The 18989-nt window shown below is 46.4% G+C and overlaps 1 protein-coding gene across 1 annotated transcript in view; it reads left to right on the forward strand.

Annotated features, from left to right (window-relative positions):
- The window catches only part of ANTXR2 (ANTXR cell adhesion molecule 2), a 77476-nt gene that overhangs the window by 20536 nt on the left and 37951 nt on the right, over nt 1-18989 (forward strand). Inside the window, exons 8-10 of the mRNA XM_012573262.5 lie at nt 4154-4214; nt 5181-5276; nt 7936-8005. Coding sequence (XP_012428716.2) covers nt 4154-4214; nt 5181-5276; nt 7936-8005 — 227 coding nt within the window. The remainder of the gene's footprint in view (nt 1-4153; nt 4215-5180; nt 5277-7935; nt 8006-18989) is intronic.

The raw sequence follows: 18989 nt of genomic DNA on the forward strand, positions 1-18989 counted from the left end.
CCTTCTAGTAGGAAGTGTGTAGAAAGCCATGAGGTTGGATATGGATTTTAAGTACTCCTTAACAGTCAGGAAAGTCTGGGAAAAATGCACTAGGTGAAAAGTGGGGCCACATGGAAAAGCTGGTAAAGCTTTTGGTAATGGGTGAGTGGACCTGATAAATGAACTTCCTACAACTGTTTTAGGAAGATTTACATGTGTGCTTACTTGTAAGCCACTGAAATAGCCTGGAGACAGGTGATTTAAAGCTCCACAGCCCTAGTTGGGATGCCATGGTGTTCCCAGAAGAGCTGGGCAGCCCAGCAGCCGATTGACAAACGGCCCTTTCAGCAAAGAGGAGCTTGTTTGGGCAGATAGGACCCAAAACGTGCCAGTGAGTTTACATCAAGGGTGAGTTGGCTTGCGAGTGCCCCTGGGAATCTTGGATGTCTCTCTTGTGGGAACTTCTGCTCTCGGGAGTGTTCTGAAATGATCAATTTGCTTTACTGAGAGATGCTGTAGGAACTGCACAGGGTCCACACAAGAGCCATAAGAAGGGATTTACCTGAAGGGATGAGTGGGAAGCTGCCCTGCATGCATCCATCCCTGCGGAGCAGTGCCCAGCAGCAGTGTCAGTGTGGAGCACAAGCTGCATTCGTGCCACTGGTTCTTGTGCTGGCTGCTTTCAGAACTGGCCCTAAGAACCACCAGGGTTTAAAACACAAGATGCTTGGTTGCTGCAGTGTGGCAGCAATGTAACTAGTCTTGAACATGGAGAAGCTATAGAACCATTTCCTCAGCAGTCTGTTGTGTTGCTGTTGAACAAGTGGATGTCTGGGGCATGGATTCTATGTCTCATTTTTGTACAGTCCAAGAGACTGACTGCCTAAGAACAGAGCTGCACTGCCTTCTCTTGTCCCAACAGCCACACCTTTGCTAACGAGCTCACAGCTGTGGTCACTTTACCTTGTTAGACTCTGGTTGCAGCGGGCACCATTTCCACACTGCAAAGGTCGCCTCAGAAGGGGAAGAACACCCTCTAGTCTTACCACAGCTCTCCACGTCTGCAGCTGTAAGACAGCAGGACAAAGGCTGACAGGTTTCTGCTCTACTCTTCACTTGGGTTTGTGGGGAATTGGTTCTCTCTGGTGAAGCCAGATCTGGGAGGAGGGACAGAGCAGGGAATGAGAGAAAAGCCTTTGCAAGCCTGGGAGCAGAGTCCTATATTTGGTGTGGACCTCTGGAGACAAAGTGGATAACATCAATTCTCAGAATCTCTCCTTGTATGCTGTTAAAATAAAACAATTTGTCTTATTTGAATTTATTTTATGTCAGCAGAGTGTTTAACTATTCTATCCGAGGATGGCCTTATAGAGTTATTATTTCAACTTTTCTTGTAGGCAGTGGATTTCTAAATAATGAATTTACAGTGTCTTGGATTATCCTGAACTGGAAAAGAGGGAGCACTGTATAGATTTTTGTGGAGTTTGTTTTGGTGTTGCTGACTTCGCAGCCCAGGTTTCCGTATCAGGATAGTTTAAAGTTAGTTTTAAATTCTAAAGGACAGGGGTATGAAGGTATATTAAATAATGCACATGGATCATAAGGAAAATGGGCAAGATGCCTACACATCAGTTCTCCCCAGGGGAAAAAAGCTTTCTGTTGGAGTGCTGGAGTGCACTGTGCTGGCTGGAAGGAATGGCTTGTGTGGAGAGGGAAAAAAAGGATTAAAACAGGTAGAAAAGAGTGAGTGGGAACAACGAAAGGTGTCAAGTTTCTGTACCTTCTTCTAAAATGTGCAAATATGTTCATTTCCCTCACATGTGAAAGGACATGCAGCAATTGCTGTATTAAAAATATTCTCAGTTTCCCATGGTGCTGGCAGAATCCCTGTGAGACAAACTGTACACAGGGCTGGTGCTCAGGACAGCTCGTGGGCTTGGACCCTGCAGAGGATGTGATGGCTTTTGTTTAACTCTGGGAAAACTCAGTTCTGAACGGTGTTTCAGTATTGCTTAGAGGGAGTGTTACGGATAACCCAGAGCATGAGCAGAGGTTAAGCAAAGAACTATATCTGTGTGCTTCTGATTGGCTCCACCTGAATCCAGTTAGCCCTTGAGGAGGTTTGATGTCTGCTTTTTAAACAAACTTGATCCTTGAGGGGAGGGGCTTTTGGGGACAAGGCAGATTTCTCTACCATTATCCTTTCTTTCTTTTCCAAGTGTGGACTAATAAGAGGCTTTTTGAAGGATAGAAAGCAGCCTGACAAACTTACAAACCCAAATTTTAGTAGTTTCTGAGGTTTTTTCACCCCAGTATAAGCTTTGTTTGGGGGGAATTAGTAGATTTAGGCCACCACCCTTGCAAAAAGAGGGTCTCTAAACAGTACAGCTTGCTTAAGCTAAGCAAAGGACAGCAGTAATAAAAAGGATGAAAAATTATTGTCAAAGCAGTTATTTCTAGGAGCAGTATTAACATCTGGTGTTTTCTGCTTTAGCCAAGAGCATGCATGAAAATGGATTCCATGCAGGAAATCAGTGTATCCTGACCCCTGTATTCAAATTTACTTTTGTTCATGATTTGTGATGATTTTATCTACACCGTATTTCAGCTCAGCCGAGGTTGTTGTGTCTGCCCCTCCCAGTTTGTTCTTAAATCCAAAGATAATTAAATATATCCAGGTAGGTTTTTTTCCTTATTTATATTGCATATGGAGGCACAATGTTAGAAGATTCACTCTGGGATGTAATGAACCTAGAGAACTACTATTTTGCAAGGGAAGTCAGATCCTGTCCCATACTGCCTTCCCCTCTCCCTGACCTCAAGGTCATACCATTGACCCTTCCTCAGACACTGGGCAAAAGGGGCCAGGACAGGGGTTGGAAAGGGTCTCCCTCTAAAAACAAAATTACTAAATTCTGTGCCACCTGCTGGATCTGTGCTTCACATAAAGCTGGCCTGTAGTCTCAACTTCACTTGAACTATTTATCTGACTCTTCAGTGAAAACAACTGAACGTGCTTTTGCAGCAAAGGAATAAAATGCTACACAAAATATTCCCCAGCCCCCAAATAAGCCACGGGAAACTTCTCTCCACACTGCAATAGGAATCAAAAGGCTAAAGCCCTTTTTTGGAAGCAAGATCCTCAGCTAATACAAACTGCTTGGCTTGCACTGAACTCTGGGCTACATTCTTTCCTAAGATCTCTGTTGCTGTGTCTCATCCAAATGCACGCGCCTGCAACGTCTCCATTTTTAAAAGTACCACTTAATATTTAACATGGGTTTTAAAGCACTAAAAAACTAATTTGTGCACAACAGTTTGTGGGGAGAGAGGCAATACAGGAAGTGTTCAGTGAGGCAAGATGCTCTCTCTCTTGGAGCTTGGCATGCTTCTTGTCAGAACAGTGCCTACATGATTGTTTCTGCTGGGCCTGGGTACGCAGCAACACGAACCACTGGGAAAGGTGACAGAGTGTGAAGAGTCCTACTGAGAGGAAGGCAGGAGTTAAGAGTAGGACAGAGGGACAGTCCTAGGAAGTCGGGGCAGCTCAGCAGCAGGCACAGACCTGGCAAGTGGAGATAGAGAGGGGACAGTAACAGGACTCGCTGCTGTGCACGTGATTGCAGGGACCTGAATGGATGCCATGGAATGTTTACGAATGTGTGCTAAAAATACCACTTACAACAGGAAGAGCTGAGAGATCCCTGTCCAGTGGCAGGCAGCACAGTCAGGAGCACCGCTGTCACTGTGCCTCTCCACGCAGGGCAAGGTGCCAGCACTCGAAATAACCTGCACTTGGCTTGACCAGGCTTCATTGTTGGAAGACTGCTTTTGACTGGATTAGGTTTTGGGTCAGGCTCCTTGTGATTGAGTTTTGGCTTAAACATTAGGATTTGGGTTCATGGAAAATCACGTTAGGGATTTGGACATTACTATATTTTACAGGCTCTCCGGAGCTGAACAAACTAATCCAAGCCTTAGGAACTCCTAGACTTGACTGTGCAGGTGTGCAGGAGCTGCACATGCTCAAGGCAATGTCCTACAAAGTCAAACTTACTAAACCAAACCTATAGCTGTATGTGTGATCTAGGGAAAAGCATTTGTTTTAAATTAAGATTGCTCATTGAAATAGTGCTATGAAATATATTTGTAACTATTTCCTCCTTTGCAATAGGTCTTGAAACAATCATGCACTGAGATTTTATATTTGGAGCCATCCAGCGTCTGTGTAGGAGGTAAGGTTTTATAATTTTAATATACTATTCAATTATAGACTGGTTTCCTCCTGTTTTATCCAAAGGAAAACCACATGTCTCTAGAATAAAGGATCTCTAGCTCAAATCTTCAAGAGGTTAGAGAAACATGAGATTTCTCTGTTGACTTCTTGTTCTCCTCAGAAGAGCTGACCACCAGGGCCTGCTTCTATAGCTTGGGTAATGCACATCAAAGTAGGAGAGCATTTACCTGTGCCTCTCCCCTGAGTCTGCTCTGCACTTATCTCAAATCTGCCCCAAAATCTGCGGAGTGTAAGAACAAAGCACATGACTGCATTTTTGGGCAGCAAGAAAAATATATTGATGAAATAGAAGAGTTGCCCAGAATTTTAAGGCCTTGTCTTCTTTCTAAGTTTCATAATCCACACATAGTTGGAGATCAATCAAAATAAGGTAGTTGCAAAACATTACTTGGACATTTTTGTGAAAATGTGGATGCTCTGGATGAAGTCAGTGGCCCTGGTAAAAAAACTCTTTTCACTCCTCCTCTGCACAGCTCACAGATAGCCTGGTCCTTAGGCAACTTGCAGAGAAATAGTGCTAAGGGGAAATGTTTTCTTCATCTGGCACTTCAAGTGAGTCTGATCTGGGTTTGGGGAGTCTTCTTGTTCTGAGTTCCCTATTTCTCATTCACTGAGAAACTGCATCTTACTGTGCAGCTGAGCCCTGGATCCTGCTGATAGCCTGAATCCTCTTCTAATTTCAGAGGGCCGTCTCAATAAAGATTTGGGAACAAGTCTTGACTTTGCCGATTTATAAGGAGAATTCAGTACAATAGTTCAGGAAAGAAGGAGATCTCACTAAGTTGGAAGCATTACTATGTTGTGCTTTGTTTATTGCAGACTAAATGAAATTGCTGTGGTCTAAGTGTAGCCTACTGCAGTGCACTGAGGTTTGGTGATTGTATGTGTTTGCTTTTCCCTCCAGAGGAGTTCCAGGTTGTTCTCAGAGGAAGTGGCTTAACCCTCGGTGGGAGAACCGACAGCGTGACCTGTACCTATCAAGTGAACGGAACGACAATCCGTAAGTGCGGATGTCTGCCATCCTCTGCTCGTGTAGTCCTGTAGTTACCTCAGCTCATGAAAACTCAAAGAGAAAAATAGCAAAGAGGAGGAGAACAGGAAAGCTCTGAGGATTAGTAAAGGGAAGAAAGTTGTTTCACACTCTGCTCAGTGGTTTCAGTTTGCTACCAGGTGCCTTTAGCTGTGGGCGGTGTTGGTAACCCCCTCGCTGTGGGTATTAGAACTGTTTGGCTCCTGACATTTGGGCAGGGAGATGTTTGCTGATGAACAAACCCGTGGCTGCAGTGTACTGACTGAGGTCCCTTTCTGCATGATAATCCTGGCCAAGACATCTCATTGCAATTCCCGGAGGCACTTACCTTGTTTTTTGCAAGGTCTCTGCTGGTCCTGGGTGGTGTGCCAGGTGTGCTGTGGGTTTCAGGGGCACGTCAGTCCTCCTCCTGCAGCAGCATAGAAAAAGGCCAGGTCAGAACAGTGGTACATTTTTTTATGGTCCACGAGCTCTGTCTGCCCAGCATCGGGGTTTACTGCAGCCATAGCACAAAGCAGTTCTGTTTCAGATGGTGACCATGACACCTTGTACTGGCACTTTCTTCTACCTTATACGTGAGTTAGCTTTTTCTATGCAGAAACTCAAATGGATGGCTAGAATAAGTACATTAACTTCTGGCTCTAAACAGAATTCCAGCCAGATTGGAAAACAACCAAAAAATGACTTGAAGGAAAAACTAGAACTGATTTTTTTTCCCTGCCTATTATCTGATTTCTGTATTAGCCTGTCCTAAATTCCTACACAATTGAATTTGTGTTTCCAGTGCAGTTTCTTCCTTACCCTGGATATTGTATATACTGGAATGGGCTGCCAGTTTCTCCAGCCTGTTAAATACCTACAATAATTTGGCAGAGTAACAGGGTAACCCAGTACTTCTGGTTGCAGGCAGCCTCTGTAAGTCAATTCCGCTTGTATAAATTTCCCTTCAGTTTCCATTACAATTGTCACCTCTGCTTCCCATTGCCCACAAACACTTGCTACCATCTGATGTGAGAATTGCCAACTACAGCTCTGGGCTGCTTGTTTTTTCTTGGCTTCAGAAAGGGGTGTGCTGAAGCACATGAGGGTAGGGGAATGGCACAGTGATGTATTGATTATAAAAACACAATCTGCTCTATGGGGTCTTGCCAGGGCCTTCTTACATCCCCCTGGTCCACTTGTTCAGCAATGGACAACAGCAAGCAGCGGGGGAGTAGTACAGGAAGAAAGCAGGGACATTTCAAATGGTCCTTCCTGCAGTACATGAGGTCATTCCCTTCAGCTCTGTGCTGGATTCTGACTGCCTGCTTCAGAGGAAGCCTAAAGGGGACCAGTGGAGCCAGGATGAACAGCAAGACAGCGAGGGCGTTTGGAGCAGTAGCAGGAGGAAGGAGATGGTCCCAAGAGAAGGATAACCATGCCTGTGTCATTGCAGTCTCCTCTGCAGAGGACTCACAGTCCCTCTGCAGAACCCTCAGTATGTGAGGGCACGAATGGAGAGCACTTGGGTGAGGATCTGCTGCTGTTGGAGTTCCCCTCGCTGGGGGCCTGGGCTCTCTTTGGGACCAGCCTCTGAGCACACCCTTACTGTGTCTGTTCCCCTGCTTTTAAAGGATGCGTTTGGCATCTTGCTCGTTCTGCATTTATAAAGAACCATTACCAAATGCTAGAAAGGAAACCTGCCAAATGGAGCTGTGGGATAGAAAAATAATCTATGAAACATACCATTAAGACAAAAACATATGGCAATGTGCTAATCCCTCTTCCCCACCTCATGACTAGCCCCAAATCTAGGCCAAGCAGTCAGTGCAGATTATAGCACATATGAAAAGCTCATTTATGCCAACAGCTCCTCCTTCAGCTGCCCCTAAACTGCTTGTCTCTCTGCCTGCTCCTGAAATGCAGGACAGAGTCATCTCCAAGTTGATCTGGCAGATCACTTATCTGCTCTCACCCCACAGCCAGGAAATAGTCCTCGCACAGAAATCATCGGTCCTGCCATGAGGAATTTCAGGCTCATGATTCTGCACACAGGAGCTGAATTTTCCCCAGCTTACCAGACACAAAAAAGCAAAAAAGCTCCATCCTCCCCTCCTCACACCTGCACAACAGAATGCTGTACTGGACTCGAGGGGCTGCAAATAAGTGCTTCCTGTGCTCTACAGATAGGTGCTTTGTAAATGTAAGAGGTTTGCAAATCACACCAACTCAAAAACAGAAGAAACACTGGAGGAAAAACACTAGAGTCACAGCTAATAAAACAGTCCTGTAATGCAATGCACAGGGATGGAGCCAACTAGAAACAAACCTTTGTCTCCCAGCTACCAGGAAGCTACTAATAGTGTTCTCATTCTCCAGAAAGCCAGTGTTGATTATGGGAAGTGTTCTCTCTGGAAGAGCATAAGCTGACTTGAGTAGCTCAAATAAGCACTGTAATGTGGGCTCACCTGGCATTTACAGCCAGCCCTGGGGTTCTGTGTTCCTTACCTTGGGCCTGCCTTGCTGCCAGTTCCAGCCGGGACAGAGCAGTAAGGAGCATGGGAAGAGAGGGACCTCACAGCACCTTCACATGGCAGCTCCTCGCCTGAGCTGCACAGCGTAGTAACCTCATGTGATTTTTGTTTTTCAGATGAAAGGCCTAAAACAGTACAATCTGACTTCTTGCTCTGCCCTGCACCGATCTTGTACAAAAGTGGCCAGTAAGTACTGAACCAAATGCCAGCCCATGTTTTGCTGGAATTTGGCGCCATTATAGCTGACATTAACTGGGAGGGGTTTGGCCAAAGGCAATGTTTTGCTCCTTTTACGGGGGGTGGTTTCTTGTTGCATTTTTTCCCCCATTCTTCTGTTATTCCCTGGTGTATATGCCAGCTTTGGAGTGAACTTTGAGTAGTCATCTGTGACCAAACCCATTTGGACAGTGCCTTAAAAATGAATATTCAGCCAGTTTATGCAATACTGAAAAGATCTGGCTTGTCATAAATTCTATGCAGATTAGCTGTTTTAACAGGGCATAATATGCTCTCGTCCAGATCATCTTCAGGCCCACTGTTAAAGAGATGACATTGCCACTGACACTTACAAGCTATTATTAAAATTAGGTGTCAGGACATGTACCCCTGCTCCACACATCCTGATCCAATGAGTTAACAGCTCCAGCACTGGGGCTAAACTGCAGCTCTGGCTTTAGTGTCACCGGCCAGGGCTCCACATTACTTCTGGCCTTTGGAGAACTAATCCTTCCCTCCTCCTCTCCAAGTCAAAGGTGCCTCAGGGCCTTATGGTCACTTGGACTTCATTGTGCAGATTTCTGAAGACCCTAAGCTAATCTGAAGTCAGAAAACTGCACATCAGAGCTGGGTTTTGTGGGAGGGCCAAGGCTTTGGCTGTTGGCTTCCTCCCTGTTTGTCAAGTAGTTATTCCCAGAGATTTACTAGGCATGAGGCTAATGCTAATCCAATGGGAAGCACAGCAGTTCTGCATTGGCCTTTATCTGTGGCACTTCAGGAGCTGAAGAGGTAAGGATGTTGTATAGATGACTGGTCTGTAGTTACATTTCTGACTTGAGCAACAATCAGCCGCCTCAGTGGTGCTGTCAGATGGATAGCAAAGCTCCAAAAGCACATCTGGTTTGTGTGTTAAACAGCAGGCTGGGGGAGGGAAGCTGGAAAGCCATAGAGGAAAAACGTTCGGTGCTTGACCCCAGAGAATCTGCCTCCAGAGCTGCGTCATGGCTGGCAGGGAGAACAGGCACGGGGCACAGCTACATGCAGGGCAGAGGGAGGGGTGAGGGATTCAATACTGACACGTTTCCTGATGTTGCTTTTCACATAGCTGTGTGACAAATGCATCTTGTGCCACGTGCAGCAGGGTGTCAGAACCCTGTGCATCCCACAGCGCAGCAGCTCTGCAGCTTCTGGCTTAGCTAAAACCAGTCAGCACCACCACAGCAGTAAGGGAACTGATTCTGTCATCAGAACAATGTCAATCCCTTGGGTTTAAACCCCTCCTCCTCAGGCCAGGTATTTCAGTGCAGTTACTGTACAACAGAAGAGCAGTAGCAAATTACATACACACACTCCCATTGTGAATCATACATTTCATACAATCCCAGTGTGAAGCTCCCCAAAAGCTGGTGCTGTAAAGGCTTTTCCACACACAGTTTGTCCCAGAGTACATAAACAGCCAGTCCTGCCAAAGGCACGTGAAGTGCATGACACGTTTGTGTAGGTTAAAGCTGTGGAAATTAGTTGCCCATGCTGCATTTTTCCTTACACTCTGGAGTGCTACAGAACCAGACAGCTGCCAGGCTGGAACTGCAGTGTGGATAATGCACCTCAGCACAATACCTCTGGAGTTCTACAGGTTCACAGGAAAACACGTTTTCTCAAGTTACCATGTGAAGCACAGTTCCCTGTCACACTATTGAAGGAGTTGGAGCTTTGGCCCAGAGCTGAGTGTTTACTGTGCAGAAGACTGACAGCTATGTAAGATATGTACGTACTTGAACTCCTGACTTCCCATTGGCACAGCCTAGACTAGTGCTGGATATCTCCCAGTAATTCCTCATGTAGTGGAACTAATATTAGTCACTAATGTAGCAACAACCCCTCTGTTCTTTTCTAGTGCTCTTTTGGGGTGGATTTAAGATAATGCAAGCAGCCTGAGTTAGCTCACTGTGTGACTTTCAAACCTGCAGCTTAGTTTCTGGGTGAACAGTCAAGACTCACGTAACAGGTTTCATTGCATCTTTTCCTAATTGCAGACACTTCTTGTTGCCTGATGAATTAGCAGTTTTCACATGCAGAGCAATACAGGGCTGTGTGAAATGGATAAAATGCCAGAGTACTCAGGATGTTGGGTTGGTGAGCCCCTGCTCTCCTGGAATTTGGCCATGGTGTGTTTCTACTTCCTTCCCAGCTGTTGGCTGCATTGAGTCTGGAGCTTCCCAAGTGCCAGCTGTAGATTAAAACAAGCATTTTTTTTCAGTCTGCTTTTCCACTGTCCCCTGTAGCAGATGGATGTATCATCCTAAGGTTGGGTGACAACATCACTGTTCTGCCTGTGCCATTTAAAATCTCTTCTTTCATGCTCCTTCTAAAGTGCAAAATTCCATAGTCTGATTACAAACCCAGCCCACTTACAAGGTTCCTGATCAGTTAACATCTGACAATTATTCACAATTTGCACACAAGCAACCCATGCCTTATAAAACACGTTATGAATTTGAAATAAAGCAGAAAGGGAAAGCACACATACACTGGGCAGGAAGGTGAGGAGGCTAACTGAATTCAGGAGGTTGAATTGCTTTGAGAGCTCACCAATGCATTGTGATGGCAGATGTAACAACACAGTCAAGCTGGTTACTAAACAGGACTCTGATCCTACTGCCCTGCCCATTTAAAAGTCACATTTTGAAGGTCTCGGAATATTTGAGAAAATAAGTTCCCCTTTTTAGCTGAGACTTGGATTTGTTGTCCTGCCACAGCTTGAGAGAGTCAAACCAAACCAGAGGTCGCTGTGATCTCTCCATTACATCTTTCTGTAGTTACTGTGGCTCTGAAGGCAATCAGAGCCCTTGTCTTGTTCAAGAGACTACTAGTAATTGCTAGCCCAGCACACTAGTACAGGAAAAATAGTGAATTTACAAGTCTACATTCTTGCTAGCTTCACTTCTGTTCCCTCACGTCTGCCCAAAGTTCTGTGAGTCTGCATTCAGAACAATCTCTCTGTGGGCTTGGCTTCACCTCCAGCTGACTTCTGCTCTGCCTTGCATGGAAACACCAGTGGGAAAAGCGGCATTTCTCACACTGCCTGAACACTTAGACATTTCCTTTTATTAGGTGAGTGGATGACAACTGCAGTTCAAATTAGCACAGCAAAACACTGTTTTGCTGAAAGGCTTCTACTAAATAGTTATGTGAACTACTTATCTTAGTCTACATGAATTCTCATTTCTCACTAGAATATCACAGTAACATTTGGGATCTTATGGTGCCTACTGCAAACATCCAATCTTGTGCAGACTCTCCTTTAAACTAGACAGGAGAGGATGGATGTAGGGCAGTGGCTTACACAAACGGAACCAACAGGCTGAGGAGTTGCCATTGTTCTTAAAATAGTTCAGGGAACTAGAGAAGGCTATTTTTTCATGCAGCTGCAGTGCTGGCCAGCTTCCATCTTTGTCCATCCTGCATTTGAACTCAGGTTTTGCTAGGACAGAAGAATGCAGCGTCCTTCTCCTCGGGCTCAGAAGCTTAAAGAATAACAGCCGAAAAGGAAAAATTTCAGCGTAAACCTGAGCATAAGTGAAACTTCTCTCAGAGGTACCTCCACTTGATGATCAGCTTGCATGCCAAGGTGGGACAGTGTTGAGGAATTTCTGCAGGAAAATGGACATATGCACAACCCAGTCTTCATTGAGACTGAATAGAAGGTCAAAATGCCCTTGAAGGACACAAAAGGAGAAGAACACGCTCAACTACAGACAGCCTGGGATGTAAAGGCAGACAAGAAAACCGCAGCGAGATGCATGAAGAAGAAAAAATAACTGAATTAACTAAAAGCTTAAAATGCGTGCGCAGAAGGATTTAACCAATCATGCATTAGCTTGAGGCACATGAGCAACAGAACACAGTATAAATATAGCTTAGGTTTTTGCAGTAAATTGGCTTCACTTGATCATATTGGTCATGGCTTGATGTCCTGTTCCTGATCCTCTGCAGGACAGTTCACACTGCTGCAGTTAGTGACCTTGTGTGCCCTCTATTCAAACGCTGCTGTCTTCAGCTTGCATTTATTGCTTCCTACATCCTGTCCAACACAAACAGCTGGTGGCATTTAAAGAGCAAAGACTTAATAGGAATTATTTTCTGGGTGGTAGGAAGGAAAATGACTACTGTATTGCCAAATTCTTGGTTACCTGCAGTTTCCAAGAAGCTGATGGAGTCTGGGGCAGCTCACTTGGCACAAAGCATACAGCAGTGCAGGAGGTGATCTGGTACCAATCACATGCATCACATTCAGCTCTAGGGGCTCTAGGATTTCTAGGTGCAACATGTTTCCATGACAGTGGAACAGGGGTATCTGGAACCTTGCTTTCCGTTTTCTAAGTGTCATTTTTATTAATACCAGCACCAGATTTAAGGGGAAGAGCATGAACACATGAAAACAGACACAGAGAAGATGAATGGATTGTGGGCTCCATCCTTCAGATTACCTCACTGGGTTTCTAGACAGCTGTCCCTTTGAAGAGCAGCTAGAAGGTGCTGTACAGAGTGATTGTCATGGCAGGCTCCTAACCAGGGATCCTGACTGTTCCCAGTACCCAAAGATAGAACCTCTTCTGCCCTGACTCCATTCACTGCTGCCTGTGACCTGGGAGCCAGGAACTGACCAACTGCTTTTGTGCTTCCTATCTTGGGGAACCAGAGCCTCTTCCCTTGGGACAGAGGTAGTCCCAAATTCATCGTGCAGGCAGGATGCCAAGCAACGCTTGCACTCCCAGGCACATCCCCAGTACATGCAGCAGCAGGGAAGCCAATCTTTGCAAATTTTATGTAACTATACCAAGGAATAATTTTTTCCACTGTTACTTCCCTTTTCTTCCCCATTAGCTGCAGCCTCTTAAGTCTTGCTGCTTCCTCCTCTGTGCCACTATGCTGGCAGCATGGATAGGTGCTCAGCTAAGGCAATACCTGTGCACTCCAGCATTCATTAGGACCCCGTGAACCCCTTTCACACATTATTTCTTGCTGCAGCTCCTTTATGGAATTTGTAGTTTTCCCCTCCTGTTTCTTGCCCTTGATAAAGACAGTTAGGAAGTAAAAGCAGTGTTGAAGAAGCAATGCTTTGTAAGGTGACTGATGGTGAATATGTTTGCTTAATTAACTTGTTGCTAATAATTCTAAGCCATTAAGTAGCTAGTTAGTACATGCTTCGAATAAACACATCTGGTGCTGCCCTGAGTGGAGGCTGTGGCTGCGTGTGGGTGACAGATGTGCTGTTTCCCCAGCGCTCCCATTTCCATGCCGAGCAGCACAGCAGTGCCACAGCCAGAGCCAGGCAGCCTCGCGGCAGCTGCGCTCTCCCCGAGTGGCTCCAGGGACTTGTGCCTCCTCTCCTCAGCTGCCCCAGAGCTGGTGTGCAGCTCCAAGGAACACCCTTTTCAATAGCTTAGAGACTCTTGCCTTCTGGGCTGAAGGGTTGCAGGAAAAGGGGATAAAGTGTCAGGCCACCCAAAGAGCAGAGAGTTCAGAATTCCCTAGCCCTGCAGATTGATCTCTTGCTGAACAGCAGGCATTGGGAATGATCACACCTTGCTGTGTCACTGCCTGGAACTGCTGGGCTGGACTCGGAACAACCTTCCAGGGAGGGAAGAGTCCTTCTGTGGAGGACAGAAGCCTACTCCTTTCTATGGGCAGTTGCTTCCTAGGTTGGCAGAGCTCATAACTCTCATCAATCTTAGAAGTGAGAACAGCTAGGATCAGTTCTGTGCAGGAGAGACCCTTTCTTCCACCTAGGCTGTTGCCTGGTTTTTCAGGTCTTGGCTTTTTCTGGTGGGGCTGTTTAAAGTTGGGTGTTTTCCAGACAGAGGAAGGAGTTATGGCAATGGAGTAAACAAACAACGGAATATTTTGCAATAGTCTAATTTGCACAGGATTTAAAAGTGAGACTTTAGTTCTAAGTTACCAAGGGTTAAGTAAAGGTTTATTCCTAGTTCTGAAGGCACATGAACCCTGATTACACTGTAACTGCCCCATAATGTCCCACACAAGCTGTCATTAGAGCTAGAGCTGCAGGCCCAGCCCATGACCTCTGTTTTGTCAGACACCAACAATAGCACAGCTGCCCCTGCCTGGCTGGGATCTCAGACCTGCCATTTGGCACGAGGAACAGAGCAAATTGGATAAATACACATAAACACATTGGGAAGGGAGGGAAAACAGAACAGAATGAACCAGAGCAGCAACCCACAACTTGTTTGATAGGGATGATTTAAGTAGGCATATGGTATAGTTAAATGTGCTTTCAAAAACATTGGCCTGATTCTTCAAGCAAACACAAAATAAATATCTGAATAGCATGTGAGCCGATCCGGCACCATTAGTGCTCTCAGAGGACGCACTCGAGTGCTTGGGCTGACACACTGACATTCCCACACCAAGTGTCAGTGCCTCATATTAGCATGGCACAGTTGTACTTCCCTCTGACAGTGCAAGCCTCAAAAGCAAGCAGGCAACAAGCTTGTAATTATACCTGACCTAGCAGCCGATGTCATACCTTACTGGCCCACTGTTGGCAGAACACCCCAGCCACACCTCTCACAGCTGGATTCATCCAGCAGTCCCAGTGCCCTCCCACCCATCTAACTCTGGAACTCGCTGGGTGCTCACCTGACACCCCTCTGCAACGCTGGGTTACTCAGTACCTCAGTCACACCTGCAGGTTACACCTCACCTTTGTCTCACCCTGTTCTACCAGATGGACAAATAGACAACAGCAATAACCTGAGACAATCTGTCTTGTCACAAAGTGCAAACTCACATTTAAAAGATGACCGCAGGTGTTTCTCCCACAGAAGCTGCCCACAAACTCTGAAGTACACAAATCCCTGTGATTTCCAGTGCACACAGATACACACACATGTCATCACCTGTTTAGTGAGACAAGCCCAGAACTTGGTCAGGGTCACAGAATTGTGCAAAACATCCCTTTGCCTGTCTGAACAAGTGCTGAGAAAGGTGTGTGGAACTTAAGTGAGTTTTCTGACAACATGGAAGTAAGTGGCTGAAAACCAGAGGGAGGAGACCTGTTGCTTGCTATAGCTATCTTTATTACTGTTATTTTTGTTTTGTCACTTTTACTTCTTCTGCTGAGAAAGGTAAAAATTTAGAAAAGCTGTTGTCAGCAAAGGCAGACAGAGGGTTTGCAAGCTGCAGCTCAGTCTCACATGTCTTTCAGGGTCACTCAAGAAAGGATTAATATGCTGTTGGCTGTGCTGAGCATTTCTGAACTCTTTCTAACTAAGAAGTGACCCTGAGCTCTTTCTCTGGTGCTGTTCACTAAGTAGCCTTAGCACAGCTTTTGTGGCAATGCAGACAGGGATGTCATTTGGCCAGAGAGCTGAATTACTTACTAACCTAAGGGGCAGTGCTTGTGCTGAGCCACTCGAGAGCTTGGCAGCTGGTGTCAGCATGCAAGTGTGGGTTAAAGAACCAATTTTCCAAGCCTCATCCTCAGCCTGAAACCTAGATGGTGACTACATATCATTTGGAAAAAAAAAACCTGTTCAGAGACAAGGGGACCAATTAAAAGAAGAATTTTATAAGATTGGCAACTTAGGAGACAGCATGTTGACTGAAATATTTCCCATTCCACATAACACTGGTTACTACTGTGAAAAGGCAAAAGCACAAAGAGCCCAGCTACCTCTCAGAAGCCAGCTGTCCTTTGAGACGTGCCAAACGGAGGAAAGCAGGCGGCCTCCTGCTGCTGCTGCAGGAGATCCCAACCCCCAGGATGAACTCTGGGCTCACTGCTCAGTCCTCTTCCAGCTTTGCCAGCAGCTCTCTGATGTGGGAGATGCAGCCATTCTCAGCACCAGCCCAAAAGGAAGTCACCTGTGCTTCTCCCTTTTAACTTCTTGCTGCTCAGCAATTGGTAGGATGCCAGCTCCAGGTCAGGTTGTTTTCACCTGTTCACTGTTGCTTTCACTGTTGCTGAGCTCCTGAGCCCAGGTGAAGGCAATACCCTCCCCATTGCTGCTGTGCCCATGGCCAGTCTGGACCTGGATAGGATATTGGCATTACCCGTCATTGCAAACAGCTGGGCTTCCCCTGCAGCCCTGGGCAGGGAGCCAAGGGGGTCAGAACTGCTCCCACCTGCACCTATTCTTCCTGTTCCAAACTCACTGAGGTGAAGCCTTTAATGCAGGCATTGTCTTTTATTTTCCTACATAACATCTTCTTCCAACAAAAATAAAAGACAATATGGTTCCCAGTGTCTGGTGCTCCCATGGGACGTGGTTCCCATGTGTCTGGTGCTCACATAGGACAGCCTCTCCCTCCAAAATAGCCAGAGAAATCAACTCAGAAATAGGGCTGGATTAGGCTTAATGTCTGTCATAAATATTAACTTCTGCAAATATTTTAGAAATACATTTAGTCTGACACAATTAGGGTATAATGGGACCTATTCACAGATGGAAACATCCTCAATGAATTGTACAGGCTAACAGGCCCCTCAGCCATATGGATGTGGTGTTAAGATCAGTAGTAATTTCTGTCGCAGTCCTTCATGTCCCTCCTAGGGCACACAGTGTTCCCAGAGCATTAGCGAGGACTGCGTGAGCAGAACTAAGTGCTGCACTTCATGCAGTGGCCATAGGATCCCGATCTGAATTAATTGTCTACTTTAACAAAATAATGACACTTCATACCCTGCTACTGCAGGTTCCCATGGTTCCATAAGATCAGAACTAGTTCCTCAATGGCTTCCAGTTCTCTCACATTCCCTAGGAGTTCCCAGCACTGAAAGTTTGTGTCCCATTCCGTGGAAAGTCAAGCCCGGACAAACAGCTTATGTGGCTGGAAAAGCTAGAGAGTTCTGGGGTAACAGGAGGGAGCCCTAAAGAACCATCATCTGAATTTGTATCAGCGCGAAGCTACACCAAGAAGGGCAGGGCGAAGAGTTTGTACTAATTCTTTACCAGAATCTCCAAACACCATAATGAATTCCAGGATGAGCGAGTTTCCCTATGCTCAGCAAAGTACTCAGTGCTCCTTTTTATGCCTGTGTGGCTGATGAGAGGAAAAGGCCTCTGACCGCTTCTCCTAACTTCAGGCCTGCCCGACTCATTTCCCACTGAGTGAATGGTCCCGGTGCTCCCCAGGCACAGCTGGCCTGTGGCATAGTGGCACTGCACCAAACAGGACAGGCAGGGTGGGAACCCTGTTCCAGGAGAGCTGTCCCTGTCCTGGTGCAGCTGGGGCTGTAGGTCTGTGAAGAGCACCACACCCAGAAGCCCAGGCTGGAAATCTCTCCCTCTGTGTGTTGCCTCCTCCTGGGGCAGGAAGGAGTCCCGGGATGCAGAGTCATCTTTGTGGTCCAGGAGTGTTTGTTCACAGAGCCCAGGGAATGAGCCCTCTCTGCTTGGGTCAGGGAGAACGGAGGGGCAGATGTTAATTGCACCCCAGCAAGCAGTGGCCAAAGACATCAGAGCGAGGTTGGTCAAATGGAGCCTGTATTATAAAGCTATTCATTTATTTCATGAAGGCAGTGTTGGAAGGGAAAGTGCCCTTTAAATACACAGACCTATTTTTTGCCTTCCTCCTATGTACAGCAGTTTTGCTATTTTAGTGCAGGCATTTGATTCTGAAGTACCTTTGTCACCGAAATTTTACTAACTTTTTGAGCAGTTGCCAGTTTAATTTTCAGTGTGTGAAAATTTGAGGTAAATTATTTATTACTTCTAGCAAATGTCTTTCACAATTGTATTTAATTTTTTTTTCATCTTTTTTAATGGGTCGTAAAATGGCAGTCTTTTAGTGGCTTCTAATAAAGTAAGGAGCAAATGAATACTTTGCAAATAGGCTACCGTGGATGGAAAGTCAGCTGTATTTCACAGGAAATGGAAGGCTTTAGACCAGAGTTGCAGGGACATATGGCTCTGGGTCACATCCCTCTGCTGTCACAATAAACCAGCAGTGGGCACAATGGAAGGAATTGCAACTGTTTGGTCTCCTCAAGTTACATTTTTGGGTAAATTGTGTATTAGGATGGGCAGTGGGCCAGGACCGACGCAGCTTGAAGTTGCAAGAGTCTTGTGGTTACCTTTGGTCAGAGATCAGAACATTTTAAAAAGCTCTTTTCAGACTTAAGTTTTCCAGGATTGGTTCCCATCCAAAGAGTAGATACTGCACAGACAAAGGGTAGGAAAATCCCTTCCACATGGAGGAAGGGCCATGAACTGTAAATGCATTTTTTCCTAGTACAGTGAGGCAGGTTTGAAGCACAGACCGCCGGGAAGGTGCGCACTGGGGCTGAGGTAGAGGCAGAGCAGTAGGGTTTGTGCCGCACAGCGCTGTCATTGCTCATGCTCCTTTGCCAGCTCTCTGATTCCACCTTGCTCAGGTGTGCTGTCAGGAGCGAGCAGAGGATGGGAATGAGCATCCTGCCTCAAAGCCCTGGAAAGACACTGTCTGTGGGCACTGCAGGGGTTTTGAGGAGGCGTGAGCAGGGCTCTGTGCCTTTCCCTGGAGCCCGGCCCCTGCAGCCCTGTGTGTCCAGCTGCATGGAGAGGAGCTGCTCAGCCTTGCGTGTTCCTGGTGCCAGGCTGCAGGATGGTGCTGCATGATGGCCCCGGGGGGCTGCAGCAACAACACTGCCCGACTCTAGAGGGGGTTTATTTGAGGGGCCCTGGGAGACGTCCCACTCTGTGGCAGCTTTCCAGAGCTCAGCCCTCAGGCGGGATCTGTGCTGGTACAAAACTAGTACAGCCTCACCCTTCCCTAGTGAGCCAGGCTTGTGCCCAAGGGCTGCCTGGCTGCAGGGACAGGAATGTTCTCTTGACCGGACTATTCCAGGCTCCACTGAAGGGATTCAGCCCTCGCACAACAGTGACAGTCACCAGTGGAAAATGCAGGGGCCTGAGAAAAGGGATCACTGCTGCTTGCCATTTTC

The sequence above is a fragment of the Taeniopygia guttata genome, chromosome 4, assembly GCF_048771995.1.
Source record: "Taeniopygia guttata chromosome 4, bTaeGut7.mat, whole genome shotgun sequence".
Classification (NCBI taxonomy): domain Eukaryota; kingdom Metazoa; phylum Chordata; class Aves; order Passeriformes; family Estrildidae; genus Taeniopygia; species Taeniopygia guttata.